At 40.6% G+C, this 17,802-nt stretch overlaps 1 protein-coding gene across 1 annotated transcript in view; it reads right to left on the bottom strand.

The window, feature by feature from the left end:
* Positions 1-2,091: 2,091 nt before the first annotated feature.
* Positions 2,092-17,802, bottom strand: part of XRN2 (5'-3' exoribonuclease 2) — a 75,309-nt gene continuing 59,598 nt past the window's right edge. The window contains exons 28-30 of the mRNA XM_060774075.2: positions 15,602-15,671; positions 12,764-12,908; positions 2,092-2,649 (exon numbers count right to left, since the gene is read on the bottom strand). Of these exons, the coding sequence (XP_060630058.1) occupies positions 2,593-2,649; positions 12,764-12,908; positions 15,602-15,671 (272 nt within the window). The 3' untranslated portion in view covers positions 2,092-2,592. The remainder of the gene's footprint in view (positions 2,650-12,763; positions 12,909-15,601; positions 15,672-17,802) is intronic.

Here is a 17,802-nt window from a genome sequence, read left to right as displayed (position 1 = left end):
TTCTACAGCATTGATTAGCTGTGTCTAATATATCATAATGATTTGACAGCTGTTCTGCTTTATTCTGCCAGTCAATCAATCAATGAGATCCAATAATGCAGCATAAGGAACAGCACAGCAGATCTTACTACTGAGATGCCCCCTCCCTCAATAGCATCTGTTTTAGTGTTGTCTTCTTTGGGTGAGAAGTGAAGAGAAGAGATATGCTATCTCTTGTTTCTGTCTTACAACTGTTGCCCCTGTTACATGGCTGCCCAGATTTTCTTCTGCTTTTGCCATGGGCAGGACTGTTTGGAGCTTGTTATGGTACAGGAGCAAACTGCTGGTGTTCTTAGACAGGCTTTTTCATCTTTATTTGCTGCTTACAATGCAAGCAGAAAACATAGTTGGGATCTCAGAGCAATCCCAGACAATAATCTGCCTTTTCTGCAAAGCCTACTTTCACACCTAAGCAGCAACAACAACATAGTGTGTTGCCAGGAAAACAGATTTCACTACATAAAGCAGCCAGAGACTCAGGAGATAAAACGAACAAGAGGAGAGAAATATGAGATTGAAACAAGCAATTCAACAAAATGAATGTAATTAAAAATAGAGTGAGACATATTCAGATGACAATTATCTACAGCCACAGCCACAGCTGTTTCACAAATTGCTACAAACACAGAAGGAACAATGGGGGGGGGGGTACCATTTCAATGATATATCATGCCATAATTATTGTGATTAAAAAGTTCTGGTGATTCTTGCTCCAGGATTGCACACTCGAGATTTTAGTGAGAACAACACAGCCCTCCTCCTTCTCTGTATCATACCACCATGGAGCCTTTTTAATAGGTTTTTTAATGTTAGGAGCAACTTGAGAAACTTCAAGTCGCTTCTGGTGTGAGAGAATTGGTGGTCTGCAAGGATGTTGTCCAGGGGACGCCTGGATGTTTTATCATCCTGTGGGAGGCTTCTCTCATGTTCCCATATGAGAAGCTGGAACTGAAAGAAAGGGGCTCACCACACTCCCAGGATTCAGACTGCCAACCTTTCAGTCAGCAGTCCTGCCAGCACAAAGGTTTTACCCATTGTGCCACTGGCAGGACTGCTGACCAATAGGTAGGCGGTTCAAACCCAGGGAGCAGGTGAGCTCCCATCTGTCAGCTCCATCTTTCCAAGTGGGACATGAGAGAAACCTCCCACAAGGATGGTAAAACATCAATCTTTCGGGCAACGTCCTTGCAGATAGCCAATTCTCTCACACCAAAAGTGACTTGCAGTTTCTCTAGTTGCTCCTGACACACACACACACAAGTCTGGATCTCCCTGATACTATTCCACTCCAAAACCAAACTGGGTCAAATCCACATTAATCTGGAGTTTTCACAAATCAGTCTAAATCATCCCCTTTTCATTTGTGCTTTGTCTGACCAGTCCCAAAAGTAATCTGCTAATACTGCAGCTAACAATGGGTGAATAATATGTAACTTTTGAGCCAAACAGATTTTCTGCAGCTTTGGGTGTGACTTTTTGTTAGCATTCCAATGAAACAGGGGGTATAAATGTAGTAAATGAATAAGTCCTTAGGAAAAGATATTTCCTGTACAGATTTTAATAAAATATAATAAAATACACTAGAAAATTAAAATTCAACTATTTGTTTTCTATATTTAAACTTCTTGGGTTAATTTAGTAATTTAGCTGCATTCATATTCCCTTTTCTGGTATGTTTCATGTAGAAATTTCATGTCACTGACTTCCTGTCAGCAGACCTTCGAAGCGCAAAGAGTTGTACATATGATGGGAGAGCAGAGAACATCAAATGGTGTGGATAGTGAACCAAATATATTTGTTTGAAAACTGTGGAAAAAGAAGTCAAGCAGTTATTGAACTGGATCATTAAGACGACAGTTTGGCAATCTGAGTTGTTTTCCCCCTTCGACACACAGTGATTGCTTTAGGTTGACAAAAAGATAATTGTCCTACAGAATGAAACACGTAATTTAGAATTGTCACAGAATTTTTCATGGTATTGTAGGCATGATACAAGTAAAAACTTTAATTCTATAATATGAGATAAACTATGTAAAAAAGACCACACAGATATTGTAAATGCTGAAACTTTTACTTCAGAGGTTCAGCAAATGCTGGTTGAAAGGGACAAATACATCAATAAAGGACTACAAGGAATACCGACCGACAACGTCTTTAAATGCTGTGCTTGTAGATGGCTAAGTAAACTTACACAACTAGACACAATTTATGTGCATCTTTTTCAATGCAATTTTTCTTAGGCTAATCATTTCGTAGCTGTGACTCTAAGGGATATTCTGGTGTGAAATTGAAAGCATCAGCAATGCAATGCAAGACAACCCACAGACAATAAAAACAGAACAGTACCCTTGCTTCGCCAGATATTTTACACAAACAAGTATTGATTCATTTGTATCCTGCAGTACAGTTATAAAGCAACACATGGATTATATCAAATCTTATTAGTAAAAATGTACAGAGTTTAAAAAGAAAGCTTATCATCTTAAAACTACTCAGACGATAAGTGTGATAATAAAAACAGACTTCTTTTAAATGGCAGAAAATGCCAAAAGCCTAATTCCAGTTGTATCTTCCAGAAGAGGGTGGCAATGGGAAAGGTCTTCCATAACCCTGCAAAGGCAACAAAAGACAGTACGATTTGTTTTAGACATAATTTCAAATAGCAACAGCACAAGGGAAAGGGGCCGTGCATGAGAGGGAAAGATCCAGTCAAATGTAAACAATTGAATGAGATAAATAACATGCTGAACCATCTCATTAAATACGGTATGTAGCTGACCGTTCTTGTTTTAGTAAAACTGGAATTTTAAGAGATGCAAAGTATACAAACATTAGTATGGTAACATACTAATTTATTAAATACATACTTAAATTTAGTATACATTTAATTAACTGCTTGAGACTGAGATATAATTCTGCTCTGCAATTAGAAACTGATGTTCAGTTTCTTATTTATATTATAGCGGTACAACCTTGGATAAGAGTCGTGCCACTTCAATTAGAGCAAGTAAAAGGTAGCTCCAAAGGACGGAAGAGAGATGCTAGATTAGACCAAAAAGCCTATCTAGTCTGCATTTAGTGACCAAATACCGAAAGAGAGCCACCTTTCAAGACATGAGCAGAATAATACTCCTAGCACTGCAATTCCTAGGAACTACTTCTTAGGCAGTGGTTCCCAACCTGTGGGTCCCCATATATTTTAGCCTTCAACTCCCAGAAATCCTAACTGCTGGTAAACTAGCTGGGATTTCTGGGAGTTGTAGGCCAAAACACCTGGGGACCAACAGGTTGAGAACCAATGTCTTAGAGGTATATTGTCTCTGAAACCATGGGTAACATACAGCCATCCTGACTAGTAGTCATTGGATTCTCGACAGTTCACCTATTCATCCTATCTTCATTAAAAACAATCCAAATTTATGACGGTCACCAGATTGTGCAGTACTGAATTCTATAGTTGTCATTAACAGTTGCTACCTACTACAGTTTCGCTAGTTTCCTTCCTTTTGTCTACCCAGAATCTTTTATTTCTAACCTTCCTTGAATGACCCTGGATTCTACTACTGTAACAGAGGAACACACTTCTCCTGGCCCCCTTCTTCACACTATGTCTCTACCCTTACTCATCTTTTTCTTAAAAAAATAAAAAGCCCCACAAAGAAACTGGCCTGCTTTTTGAATGTAATAAGGGGAATAATGTAGGACTACAGGTTGTTGTAAGATTGCATGTCCCAGCAGACCTAGTTAACATAGCATAGAAGGAAAAATTCTGAGAGCTGCAGTCCAACAACATCTGGAGGTATGCACCATTCCCAATCTGGTGCAGAGTATTTCACTAGAACTATTTCATCCTAATGTGTTGGGTTTCATCCCTGGACTGCACAATTTTCTTGTGTCATCAAGTTTCCAGACCTCAATGAGTAGCTAGGCTAGAGATAGTACTAGGCTGAGGGATTCCTTCCCCTACATTCTTATGCATGTTTCCCTAAAGCAGTGGTTTTCAACCTGTGGGTCCCCAGGTGTTTTGGCCTACAACTCCCAGAAATCCCAGCCAGTTTACCAGCTCTTAGGGTTTCTGGGAGTTGAAGGCAAAACATCTGTGGACCCACAGGTTGAGAACCACTGCCCTAAAGGGTTTTGTCTTTATTTTTCCTGTCAGCCACAGTATCCTCCCCCTTTGATGATATAGTAATGGAATTCTGTGAGGGAACGTCCTCTTTTAAGTTTTATTGCCCTGGTTTGACCATGTGGTCCCTCTATCATTTTCCATTCTCTTCTGCCTCTTCTTCCTTCTAGTAAGGATGCATTTTGCCTCTCTCTAGGCAAAATGTAGCTGCATGGATCTTTTTACCTTTTACCTCCTTTAGATGAAACTTAGTAAGCTAGTTAGCTCCAAGACCTTTTATATCAAGAATGTATTTCTTTTACCTCAATAAATATTTTTGAACCTGAAGGTCTGACTTTGCAATCCTGATCCATCCTAAGATATAGAAGGCTATCCCAGTTTACCACACGTATGTTTCTGCTGGTTATGAGATTTACTTCTGGTAGTCTGCTATATTTATGGTGGAATCACCCCAACTGAGGATTATTTTGAGCCTAACAGCTCCAGCAAAGGATCACCGCCTTGTCGGGGCGCTGGAGCTTGAGCACCTCAATGATGTCATGAGCGAAACCGTGAAGGGCCACCCAAGACGGGACGGTTGTGGCAGAGAGGTCAGACCAAGCGTGATCCCTGGGGAAGGCAATGGCAAACCACTCCAGTATCCTTGCCAAGAAAACTAAATGGACCAGTACAACCAGAGATATGTCGGTATGCCATTGGAAGATGGGACTCCCAGGTCGGAAGATGGCCAAAATGCTACTGGGGAGGAGCAGAGGATAAGTTCAACTAGCCCTAGATGTGATGACGCAGCTAGCTCAAAGCCGAAAGGAAGGCTAGCGGCCGACGGTACTGGAGGCGAACGACGAATCCGATGCTCTAAAGATCAACACACCATAGGAACCTGGAATGTAAGATCTATGAGCCAGGGCAAATTAGATGTTGTTATTGGTGAGATGTCAAGACTAAAGATAGACATTCTGGGGGTCAGCGAACTGAAATGGACTGGAATGGGCCACTTCACATCAGATGACCACCAGATCTACTACTGTGGACAAGAGGAACATCGAAGAAATGGAGTAGCCTTCATAATTAATAAGAAATTCGCTAAAGCGGTGCTTGGATACAACCCAAAAAATGACAGAATGATCTCAATTCGAGTGCAAGGAAAGCCTTTCAACATCACAGTGATCCAAATATACGCCCCAACCACAGCTGCTGAAGAAGCAGAAGTAGATCAGTTCTATGAGGATCTGCAGGACCTACTGGATAATACACCAAAAAGAGACATTATTTTCATTACAGGAGACTGGAATGCCAAGGTGGGAAGTCAAATGACAACTGGGATCACAGGCAAGCATGGTCTGGGAGAACAAAATGAAGCGGGACGCAGGCTGATAGAATTCTGCCAGGAAAACTCGCTGTGTATAACGAATACTCTCTTCCAACAACCTAAAAGACGGCTTTATACATGGACCTCACCAGACGGTCAACACCGAAATCAGATTGACTACATCCTTTGCAGCCAAAGGTGGCGGACATCCATCCAGTCGGTGAAAACAAGACCTGGGGCTGACTGTAGCTCAGATCACGAACTTCTTATTGCCCAATTTAGAATAAAACTAAAGAGATCAGGGAAAATACACAGACCAGTTAGATATGATCTCACTAACATTCCTAGCGAATATACAGTGGAAGTGAAGAACAGATTTGAAGGACTAGATTTAGTAAACAGAGTCCCAAAAGAACTATGGACAGAAGTCCGCGACATTGTTCAGGAGGCGGCAACAAAGTACGTTCCAAAGAAAAAGAAAACCAAGAAGGCAAAATGGTTGTCTGCTGAGACACTGGAAGTAGCCCAAGAAAGGAGGAAAGCAAAAGGAAACAGGGATAAGGGGAGATATGCCCAGTTAAATGCGCAATTCCAGAGGTTAGCCAGAAGAGATAAGGAACTATTTTTAAATAAGCAATGCATGGAAGTAGAAGAAGACAACAGAATAGGAAGGACAAGAGACCTCTTCCAGAAAATTAGAAACATTGGAGGCAAATTTCAGGCAAAAATTGGTATAATAAGAAACAAAGATGGCAGGGACCTAACAGAAGCTGAAGAGATCAAGAGAAGGTGGCGAGACTATACAGAAGATCTGTATAGGAAGGATAACAATATCGAGGATAGCTTTGACGGTGTGGTGAATGAATTAGAACCAGACATCCTGAGGAGTGAGGTTGAATGGGCCTTAAGAAGCATTGCTAACAACAAGGCAGCAGGAGACGACGGGATCCCAGCTGAACTGTTTAAAATCTTAAAAGATGATGCTGTCAAGGTGATGCATGCCATTTGCCAGCAAATATGGAAAACACAAGAATGGCCATCAGACTGGAAAAAATCAACTTATATCCCCATACCAAAAAAGGGAAATGCGAAAGACTGCTCAAACTTCCGTACGGTGGCCCTTATTTCTCATGCCAGTAAGGTAATGCTCAAGATCCTGCAAGGAAGACTCCAGCAATACATGGAGCGAGAGTTGCCAGACGTTCAAGCTGGGTTTAGAAAAGGCAGAGGAACGAGAGACCAGATTGCCAATATCCGCTGGATAATGGAGAAAGGCAGGGAGTTTCAGAAAAACATCTACTTCTGCTTCATTGACTATTCTAAAGCCTTTGACTGTGTGGATCATAATAAATTGTGGCAAGTTCTTGGTGGGATGGGCATACCAAGCCACCTTGTCTCTCTCCTGAGGAATCTGTACAAGGACCAAGTAGCAACAGTCAGAACTGACCACGGAACAACAGACTGGTTCAAGATTGGGAAAGGCGTACGGCAAGGCTGCATCCTCTCACCCAACCTTTTTAACTTGTATGCAGAACACATCATGCGATGTGCGGGGCTGGATGAATGCAAAGCTGGGGTGAAAATTGCTGGAAGAAACATTAACAACCTCAGATATGCAGATGACACCACTCTGATGGCCGAAAGCGAGGAGGAGCTGAGGAGCCTTCTAATCAAGGTGAAAGAAGAAAGCGCAAAAGCCGGGTTGCAGCTAAACGCCAAAAAAACCAAGATTATGGCAACAAGAATGATTGACAACTGGAAAATAGAGGGAGAAACCGTGGAGGCCGTGACAGACTTTGTATTTCTAGGTGCAAAGATTACTGCAGATGCAGACTGTGGCCAGGAAATCAGAAGACGCTTACTTCTTGGGAGGAGAGCAATGTCCAGTCTCGATAAAATAGTGAAGAGTAGAGACATCAGACTGGCAACAAAGATCCGCCTAGTCAAAGCCATGGTATTCCCTGTAGTAACCTACGGATGTGAGAGCTGGACCTTAGGGAAGGCTGAGCGAAGGAAGATCGATGCTTTTGAGCTGTGGTGTTGGAGGAAAGTGCTGAGAGTGCCCTGGACTGCGAGAAGATCCAACCAGTCCATCCTCCAGGAAATAAAGCCCGACTGCTCACTGGAGGGAAAGATACTAGAGACAAAGTTGAAGTACTTTGGCCACATCATGAGGAGACAGGAAAGCCTAGAGAAGACAATTATGCTGGGGAAAGTGGAAGGCAAAAGGAAGAGGGGCCGACCAAGGGCAAGATGGATGGATGGCATCCTTGAAGTGACTGGACTGACCTTGAGGGAGCTGGGGGTGGTGACGGCCGACAGGGAGCTCTGGCGTAGGCTGGTCCATGAGGTCACGAAGAGTCGGAGACGACTGAACGAATGAACAACAACAACAGCTGAGATTCCCCAACACAATGCCTTGATGTTAGGTTTATAATGTGAAACAATTCTATAGTTTCTTTGAAAAAGGAAGCTTTTTATTTATTGTTTATTTATTTACAACATTTATATGCCACCCTTCTCACCCCGAAGGGGACTCAGAGCGGTTTACAAGATATATATACATACAATATATTATATTAGCACAGTACAATGTCAGTATTATATATTACTATATTGTACTATACCATTATATTGTAATACTATTAGTAATATTACATGTAATATAAAATATATAATTATAATATCGTATTATTATTATTATTTATTTATTTATTTATTAATGCACTTGTATACCGCTAATATCTCAGCCTAAATCGGCGACTCATTGCGGTTTACAACATTTAAAAACAATATTCAGTTAAAAGCATAAAACACATATACAGTACAAATTATTGGGCCACCAATAACGATCCTATGCATCTCATAACTGGAATCGTAATCCAAAATTCATCGTCCGTGTATAACCAATCCTTAGTCATCACAATTCGTTACAATGGATTAACCAAATGCTTGTTTAAACATCCATGTCTTCAATCTTTTCCGAAACACCATCAGCGAAGGGGCTGATCGTACCTCTATGGGGAGGGTGTTCCAAAGCCGGGGGGCCACCACAGAAAAGGCCCTATCTCTCGTCCCCGCCAGCCGAGCTTGAGAAGCAGGCGGGATCGAGAGCAGGGTCTCCCCGGAAGATCTCAAACTCCTGGTGGGTTCATAGGCAGAGATGCAGTCAGATAGGTAGCTTGGGCCGGAACCGTTTAGGGCTTTAAAGGCCAACGCCAGCACTTTGAATTCAGCCCGGTAGCAGATCGGTAGCCAGTGGAGTTGGCGCAACAGGGGGGTTGTATGCTCCCTGCGCTCCGCTCCTGTTAAAATCATGGCTGCCGAGCGTTGGACTAGTTGGAGCTTCCGAGCTGTCTTCAAAGGCAACCCCACGTAGAGAGCGTTGCAGTAGTCTAAATGGGATGTAACCAGAGCGTGGACTACCGTGGCCAAGTCAGACTTCCCAAGGTATGGGCGCAGCTGGCGCACAAGCTTTAGCTGTGCAAATGCTCCCCTGGTCACCGCCGAAACCTGGGGTTCCAGGCTCAGCGATGAGTCCAGGATCACTCCCAAGCTGCGAACCTGCGTCTTCAGGGGGAGTGTGGCCCCATCCAACACAGGCTGTAACCCTATGCCCTGTTCGGCCTTGCGACTGACCAGGAGTACCTCTGTCTTGTCTGGATTCAATTTCAATTTGTTCGCCCTCATCCAGACCGTCACAGCGGCCAGGCACCGGTTCAGGACCTGGACAGCCTCCTTAGTAGCAGGTGGAAAGGAGTGACAGAGTTGGACATCATCCGCGTACAGATGACACCGTACCCCGAAACTCCGGATGATCTCCCCCAGCGGCTTCATGTAGATGTTAAACAACATGGGAGACAATATTGAGCCCTGAGGAACCCCACAAGACAATGGTTGTGGGGTTGAACAGGTGTCCCCCAACAACACTTTCTGAGATCGATCCTCCAGGAATGACCGGAGCCACTGCAAAACAGTACCTCCAAGACCCATCCCTGCGAGGCGTCCCAGAAGGATACCGTGGTCGACGGTATCGAAGGCCGCTGAGAGGTCGAGCAGCACCAACAGGGACACACTCCCCCTGTCGAGCTCCCGGCGCAGATCATCCACTAAGGCGACCAAGGCTGTCTCGGTACCATGTCCCGGCCTAAAGCCAGACTGTGCCGGGTCTAGATAATCCGTGTCTACCAAGAATATTATTATTATTATTAGTAGTAGTAGTATTATATTGTATTATATTATAATATTATAATTTTTTTAAAGAAGTATATGCATTGTTTCTTATGTAGTTTTAACATTTCAGTGAATTATAAATCATAGGAGGCTTTGGGATCTAAATCTGATCTCCTAAGTACTTCTAGGTGATGTGACAACAATAATCTTACAGGTAAACAAGTAGTGCTGATGGCACATGTGAGCAGATGGCTGGGTAGAGATAATGTGGGAAGACCTATGGATCAGTTGCCAAACAAAGTAGGACAGGTCTGTGTGTTTTGTTTAACCATTTAGCCGACACAACACATATCTATTGCTGTCATTATATTGAAGAATTCTAAATCAATCCATAATATTTTAAAAATGAAACCCAAACCTAATAACCAGCATCAGGCGGGTAACACATTTTCAAATGCTATACCCATGCACACCTCTCCCAACTATGTTGGTTACTAGAAGCAGGTAGCACCAAGCACTTAGGATCTACAACTATGAAACATGGCTGAGTGTGCAGAAATTCAATCTGTCATCACCAGCATCTTTTACTGATATAAACAACAGCTTTTGAACACAAACTGAATCGAAATACTACTTGCTTGAGTGTTTGGACAGCTTCCATCTCTATAACAGTGGCAAGAAGCTGCCACTAAATGCTTATGGCAGCTTGTTCAACTTCAATGGAGCTTCTGTGTGAGATATTCCAGACAGGTATCGCCGAAACACTTACACTCTCATGCAATCATCCCTGCAATGCAGGGCATAGGATATGAGTGGGTGGCTGTGTTTTAGAGATAGCAACGTAATGACAGAGAATCAAGTGAACTGGAAAAAAATCAAGTATAAGAAATGCATTTTTGTCTTAGAGATCATATGCAATTCTGTATATATAACATGGTGATTACATGTGAAGGGATGAGATTTTCTGTAATTACTAATAGTAGAAATGATATCTCACAAAAATCCATACTTGAGACAATGTATCTAGAAAATGTGCTTTTAAAAAGTGTATTTTAGTAGGATAGGGAAGTTACCACCTCACAGTTTCAGGATGCCTGACACTGCAGTCCAAATTCACTTTCAAAAACAAGTGAAAGTTTGGCACAAGTTCCTGACACCAATTTTTCAAGCTGTAATTAGCACTCCAAATTTGTATTTGTTTAAATTTGTATTTAAACCACAATGGCAGCAGAATTAAAGAACAGAGATGACATTAAGGCAGAGCCATTTGAGCATCAGAGAGCAGCAGGTATATCTCATCTCAAAGAACTTTTGACTCACGTAAGCCAGCCAAGCCACATCTTAGAGCAGACCTCTTCAACCTGCGGCCCTCCAGGCATTTGGGCCTCCAATTCCCAGAAGCCCTAGCCAGCTTGTTGAATGGTCGGGAATTCTGAGAACTGAAGTCCAAAGCATCTGGAGGGCCACAGGTTGAATAGCTGTGGCCTGTGTTATGTTAGTATCCGTGGATTTTGTTAAGGCTCATATAAGGTTGAATATGCCTACTTTAGAGTCAAAGGCAAAAGGAGATACAATATAAACCTGTGGTTCCCAAACCTTTTTTGACTAGGGACCACTTTGACCAGGGACCACTTTCCAATATTAGTACCAAAAGGGTAACAAATCAGTTTTTGGCCAACTTTAAATTCAGTTTGGGTACTTGGGGTGCCAAGTCAGGAAACTGCATTGGATAGACCACATCAGCTCTAGTTTCTGATACAGAACATATGCCATCCAGTAGTCGTCAACTGCTCGCCCACAGAAAACCATATTTAATAATCTAGAACTGATGTGGTCTATCCAATGCACTTTTCTGAACCAGCAAACCAAAATAACTCCAGGAACAGGCCTAAAAACAAAGACACCAATACATTTTTTGGGGGGTTGGGCTGGATTATTATCAGTGGATTTTGTTAAGGCTCATATTAAAAAAAAAGGGGGGGGGGGTAAAAAAAATACAAAAAGTGGAGCGTGAAACCCAAGAAACAGTCCCTAATGGCTTTCTCTTGCTTCTTCGTCATGGGCACATGGCCATGAGGAAGAAGGCATGGTTTGTGGGGCATTGCAAAGGTGTAGTAACGGTGAGGCTGCGGACCACCGTTGCTGCTCTTGGACAGCAGTACCAAGAGCAGCATTATCCACCAAGGCATTCGCTGAGTCCCGTTCAACCCTCTTACAAGCTATTGCTTTTGTACAGAATTTTAAACTATTAATGAATTCCACAGACCACAGGTTGGGAGCCACTGATATAAATGGAGGAGGTATAGCAGCTTCTCCAGGCCCTCGTTTCTGTCATGGAATGATTATTTCTGAAGCGTTGGGATGAAATCAGATTTTCTGGCAGTTAATGGATGACAGTTCTTTTGGTGAAAACAACTTGATTTATATAAGATGGCTAAGTTCTAGATCAGGGGTCCTCAAACTAAGTCCTGGGGGCCGGATGCGGCCCTCCAAGGTCTTTTACCCGACCCTTGCTCAGGGTCAACCTAAGTCTGAAATGACTTGAAAGCACACAACAACAGCCAAAAGAAGGCCCACACTTCCCACTGAAATACTAATAAGATTATATTCGCTAAAATTGTTCTTCATTTTAATTATTATATTGTTTTTAAGTGGTTTTGCACCACAAATAAGATATGTGCAGTGTGCATAGGAATTAATTCCTTTTTTTTTTTCCAAATTATAATCTGGCCCTCCAACAGTTTGAGGGACTGTGTCCTGGTCCTCGGTTTAAAAAGTTTGAGGACCCCTGTTCCAGATCATGGGCACAAGTTCAGAAATATCAGTTATTAAAACCAAGAGGACGAATGGACTACAGTTTAAGGAATGCTAGTTTCAATGGACTTAACCACATTTAACTTTCACGGGCAAACATTATCTGAAAAATACACGTGATGCCCAAGGACTTTGTAAAACCACAATCTTATTGAAAAACAATTTGAGATTAACATAGCTAATATAGCTCTCACTAGACAATGTGCATAGAATTTTTTTTTCCTTTTCCAAAAAATAAAAGAGCACGCTTTTGGCTGGCATCCTGTTACAAGACTATACGCCTCCACAACTTGCTCTGTTACCTGTCTTCCACGGTCCCTCCGATCACTGGGCCTCTGTGAGTAATCCATTGGTCCACCTTGACCTTGGTACTGATTTTGTTGATACGGTGGTCCTTGGGAATGGGATGATTGATTCCAAGCAAGAAGAGGAGAGGCTCCAGAATTCCTGAGAAAATGACATGTATATCCTTGTTTGTTTATCCTTTGCAAGGAACATTATTTTTTGTAATATGACATATTTTAATTCTTTCTGGCATACAACTTGTTTACAGAACAACTGAGTGCCTCTTATCAGGCCTGCCATTATATTACAACAATGCAGCCTCTTTCCTAATGATGAAACTTAAAAAGAAAACACATCTAAATCAAACCATGGACAACAAAACCCTGTGCGTTGCCCTTTCACTCTATATTAATTGGCCCCAAACATAAAGATTTGACAATCTTGGTCAAATTCAGGTTTTTAAAAATGGCCTGAAAGGATTCGATCCATTTGGTATCTGTGACACTCCAATCTGTCTCTCTGCATTGATGTGCAAGTGCAGATTTAAGATAAATCATATCTAAAGAGTATGCAACTACAAGAACAACGCTTTATTTTCTAGGCATCCAGGCTATATCTGGGAATCCATTATTTCTAGTTAATTGCAGGTTGCAAATGAATTCTTAGGGCAGAGTTGTTTGAATCCAGGGTAGTAGCTTTAGCTGTTATCTCCCGCACCGCACCCCACACTTTCCCTATTATTCCTCTCAAGATGGCAGAAGAAGGTCTGATCAGGAAGAAATCTTTTCAAGTTCTATTGATGCTGTTTTCAATTGACCACAGTGACCTAGCAACATAAGCACTAATTGGCATGGACCAATCAACATTTGCTGTACAGTTTATATGGGAACACAAATGCAATGCCTATTCTCACAAAGAATGCTATACTGGATTATCAACAAGAATGCTTTAACTACCTTCAAGCGTCAAGGCTAAGCTAAGCGGTGCCACTATAAAGCAACAGGTATCTATAAAAATTACTCATCAAAATAAATATTTATAAACGTATTATTTTCAATGTCATTGTATCGCCAACTCAATATGCCCTCGAGATGATTCACAGGCATGAAAAACCCAACAGCTGATAAGCCCACACAATTTTACAATAAAAGCAAGTAAATGAACAAAAAACCATCCAAAACAGTGAAAATATTAACAGGAAAAGCAAAGTAAAATGTAAATCAAGGACTGAATGTCTGCCAGGAGAGGAAAGCTTTCGCCTGGCATGGAAATGGTCTTAATGGGGTGCCAGGCAGATCTGTTCCACAGATGGTGCACCACTGCAGGGAGCAACATCCAAAATAAGCAACCCAACGATGTCACAAATAAATTAGCACAAAAACTGAGCTGCAGGTGCTTTTTGAGGTAGATAAGGATAAACTATTCACCACTTTAAAGTCTAACAACAACACTTTAGACTCAGGAAATACCCAGAGAGCAAAGAGCTGCCTGATCATGATTCTTACAATCTTCATTAAAAATGAAATCTGTTTTAAAATGTTATTAACGCAGAATGCTACATCATTAGACTGGTATTTACAGTACATGCTGATATTTACAAGACCTGAGATAAATATATCTGGCTAGGTATACGATCAGCACAAGTACTTGGGGAAAGAACTGTGAATACCAACATGTACTATAAATACTAGGCTTATTACATATTACAGTCTTCCTTTTGGACCTATCAAATAATGTAGTCATTTCAATGACTGTGACCAAGCATTTGGATTTGTATAATGTAATAAACAGATACACCGTTTAAATTACTGTATAAACATGTACTGCTGCATTGTGTTCCCAAAATAAAATATATTATCTTTGATATATGATGTCAAAAAATAATAATTAAAAAGCAGCTTTGCTGAATGTGGTAAGAACTTGAATCCATTCCTTGAGTAAACGAGACCCACATTTTGCTCTCAGTTGTTCTCACAGCATAAAAGCAACAGTTAAAAAGAAAGCATATGCTCCTTTTAGCAGCCATTCTACATGTATAGTCTCATTTTTCATTACAGGATATAATAGGAATTATCGACAGATACACTTTGCAAACTCCAGGATATCTGGTTTTAAGGGCATACAATCTGCTTCTCCAGGAAGAAACAGATATCTAAAACATCCCTTATTATCAAACCATGTCACATTCTCTGTGTTCCATGGTACTTATTGGACTGCAGATTCCTTAATCCTCCCTAGAGTCCCTCCTGCATTTAATTCAGTTCAGTCTTAAGTAGTTAAAGAAACTGTTTTCAGTGGCAACTAATAACTACTGACCTACAGTGACACTGCCCTACAATAGACTTGTCAGGCCTGAAAAAGCTATACCAAAGAAGCTGATTAGGGACTTCAAGAGGGTTGTAGCAAGAATCAATGGCTAGTCTGTACTAATGCCGCGGTTCCAGCGCAGTGATGATAAAAGCGAACCACCATTAGTTATGCCTCATTAAGCTCCACGACTCTCCTAAAAAGAAATTTGTTTAGCCTGTCCAAAACCTAATGCAGTTTTAAGCTGTCTGTGTTGAAATTCATAGTGCCTCAAAAGTCCCAACAAGATAAAGGCCAAAGAAACAAGAATGCTATACGAAAAGCATCAAGAGCAAAGTTAATTTTGGAGTTTCTGATGATTAATGGCCAGGATTTCTCCTTCAAATGACACATATCTTTAGAAAGTTAAATGATGCCCCTTTATAATAAAAATATAAGCTATACTAGTTATACTGGAACTTGATCTCACACCGAGAATATAAGTAGGGGAAAAACAATTGTAAATATATATTACGGATTTTTTAAAAAAAGTAAATATAAACTATTACCTGGCAGTTCTTTGTGGTGGTTGTTGAAACAGAGGTGTAGGACCTTGCCAGGAATCGTGGGGCCTAAAATCTGCAAAGAAAAAGGAAAACAACATGTAAATGTTATATTAATGTGTTTGAATTGTAATAGAAATAACAAGAATAAAAAAACATTTTAGAAAATTGAGAATGTTTACAGTTTCAATAATGAAAAACCTTCATTAGGCAAATAAATATTTACAAAATATCTGGATAAAGAGTATTGTCATAATATGTAAGATTTTTTTCAAAATTCAGTGGATACTTTGAAACAGCAGCAGTGAACGTTAATTAGACCTTTGATTGCTATCACTACATTTTGGTCCATTGTATGTCATTTACCCGATAAATTCTGAAAAACTAAAAAATACAAAAACATTTAAAGAAAAGAGCAGTTACGATTCTTTATGGCTTTTTAATAATGTGTAAATAAGTTTGAATAATTTATCTGAAAGTGTTTGTGTATTTCATTTTTATATGTACCTGCACTTTGAGAAGTATTGTTATGACTGATCTAGGGATCTTTGAAGAATGAAGGAAGTATCAGTGACCCATTACAAGCAGGGGACGATATGGTAGAAGACACCAATGGGGAAAATGAGGGGCAAGATTATATTTGTCTGTGCCCCCCTTTCAGGCTGCAAACTAACCAAGAAAGTAGCTGCTAGAGTAGACCTTCCTGTCTAAAAATTCTACTTTTTAATGCTAAATCAACACATATCTAGGATTTAATCACTGCTAAACTGCAGAACTTGCTGACCAGAAGGTAGGCAGTTTGAAACTACAGGATGGAGTGAGCTCCCGTTGTTAGCCCCAGCTTCTGCCAACCTAGCAGTTTGAAAAAATGCAAATGTGAGTAAATCAATAGGTACCACTTTGGCAGGAAGGAAACAGTGCTCCATGTAGTCATGCTGGCCACATAACCTAGGAGGCATGTATGAACAATGCTGGTTCTTTGGCTTAGAAATTGAGATGAGCACCACCTCCCAGGGTTGGACTCGACTAGACTTAATGTCAAGGGGAAACCTAATCCTGCATGTCCTAATTCATATCACAGTAAACTGGTTAGAAAGAGAGGGAAGAGTGCCTCACTGGCCATCTTCTACAGCAGTTGGAACAGGAGGAACTCAGCATCACCAACTCCCAGTTTGGAGCACTTGCTGGTGGCTAGAACAGGATAGGAATTCTTTAACATTAACGACTGCCCAAATTCAACAGTGTCCTTTCCTGAGCTAGATGGGGCAATCCATCATCAGTTGCTGAATAACAGTTTGGGAGGAAGCTTCATTTTCCCACAATTCAGAAGGGGGTACATGTGTCAAAACACATTTTAAGACTTAGTTTTTTAAAATTTCAAAACTTAAAAGATTTAAAATGATCGTTATAAACTTTTTAAAAATGTATATAGATATGTTTATATAATTTTTATATAGTTTTTATAGATCACTAGTTACTGATGGCTTGTGCTATGAAATTATAATTGATTTTGATAGTATGGGGTGGGGCTGTAAGCAATCTTGATAGATCAGAAAGGTGGGATGCATGTTTTTTAAATACTAATAGTAGTAATAACTTTATTTTTGTACCCCGCCTCCATCTCACCAATGGCACGCGGGGCAGCTTACACATGGGACAAAATGTCCACCAAAACATCAATTCAAAACAATCCATTAAAAACAAAAATTGCAATTAAAATAAAACATAGCAAAGCATAATAATCAGATAAAACACCACCAAATAAAACATAAGGTTGTAAAACAGCAGCTTTAAAACTCACTCAAATGATACACAAACAAAAAACCTAAACATTTAAGTACAAACAAAATGTGTATCTATACACACATAAAACAGCTCACCAATGATATCCTTAACCATTGCCCTCTGTTAGAATTTTCCCCATCCATCAATGAAAACATTAGTATAATCTCATCAGATTTCAAACCTTTCCAAATAAGTTAGTCTGATTGCACCTCTTTTAAGTTTGAGGGGGTGGGCAAAACAAGGCTGTTTTGCGTGACAGTCAATGTTTGAAACCAGTTTTTTAATTGTTTCAAAACTTTCAGAACAGGATAGTAAGTTAATGTGTTCTAAAACATTTCTACCTTTGTATTTATTAAATTGGTTTTTATTAGTTCATTGTCTCAGGAGCCTTGATGGGCTGGGATAAATATGTACTTTAAATA

The sequence above is a fragment of the Anolis sagrei genome, chromosome 4 (genome assembly GCF_037176765.1).
Source record: "Anolis sagrei isolate rAnoSag1 chromosome 4, rAnoSag1.mat, whole genome shotgun sequence".
NCBI classification, from domain to species: Eukaryota; Metazoa; Chordata; class Lepidosauria; order Squamata; family Dactyloidae; genus Anolis; species Anolis sagrei.
Note: the sequence above shows the minus strand (reverse complement) of the source record. Positions and strands in the feature narration are given on the sequence as shown.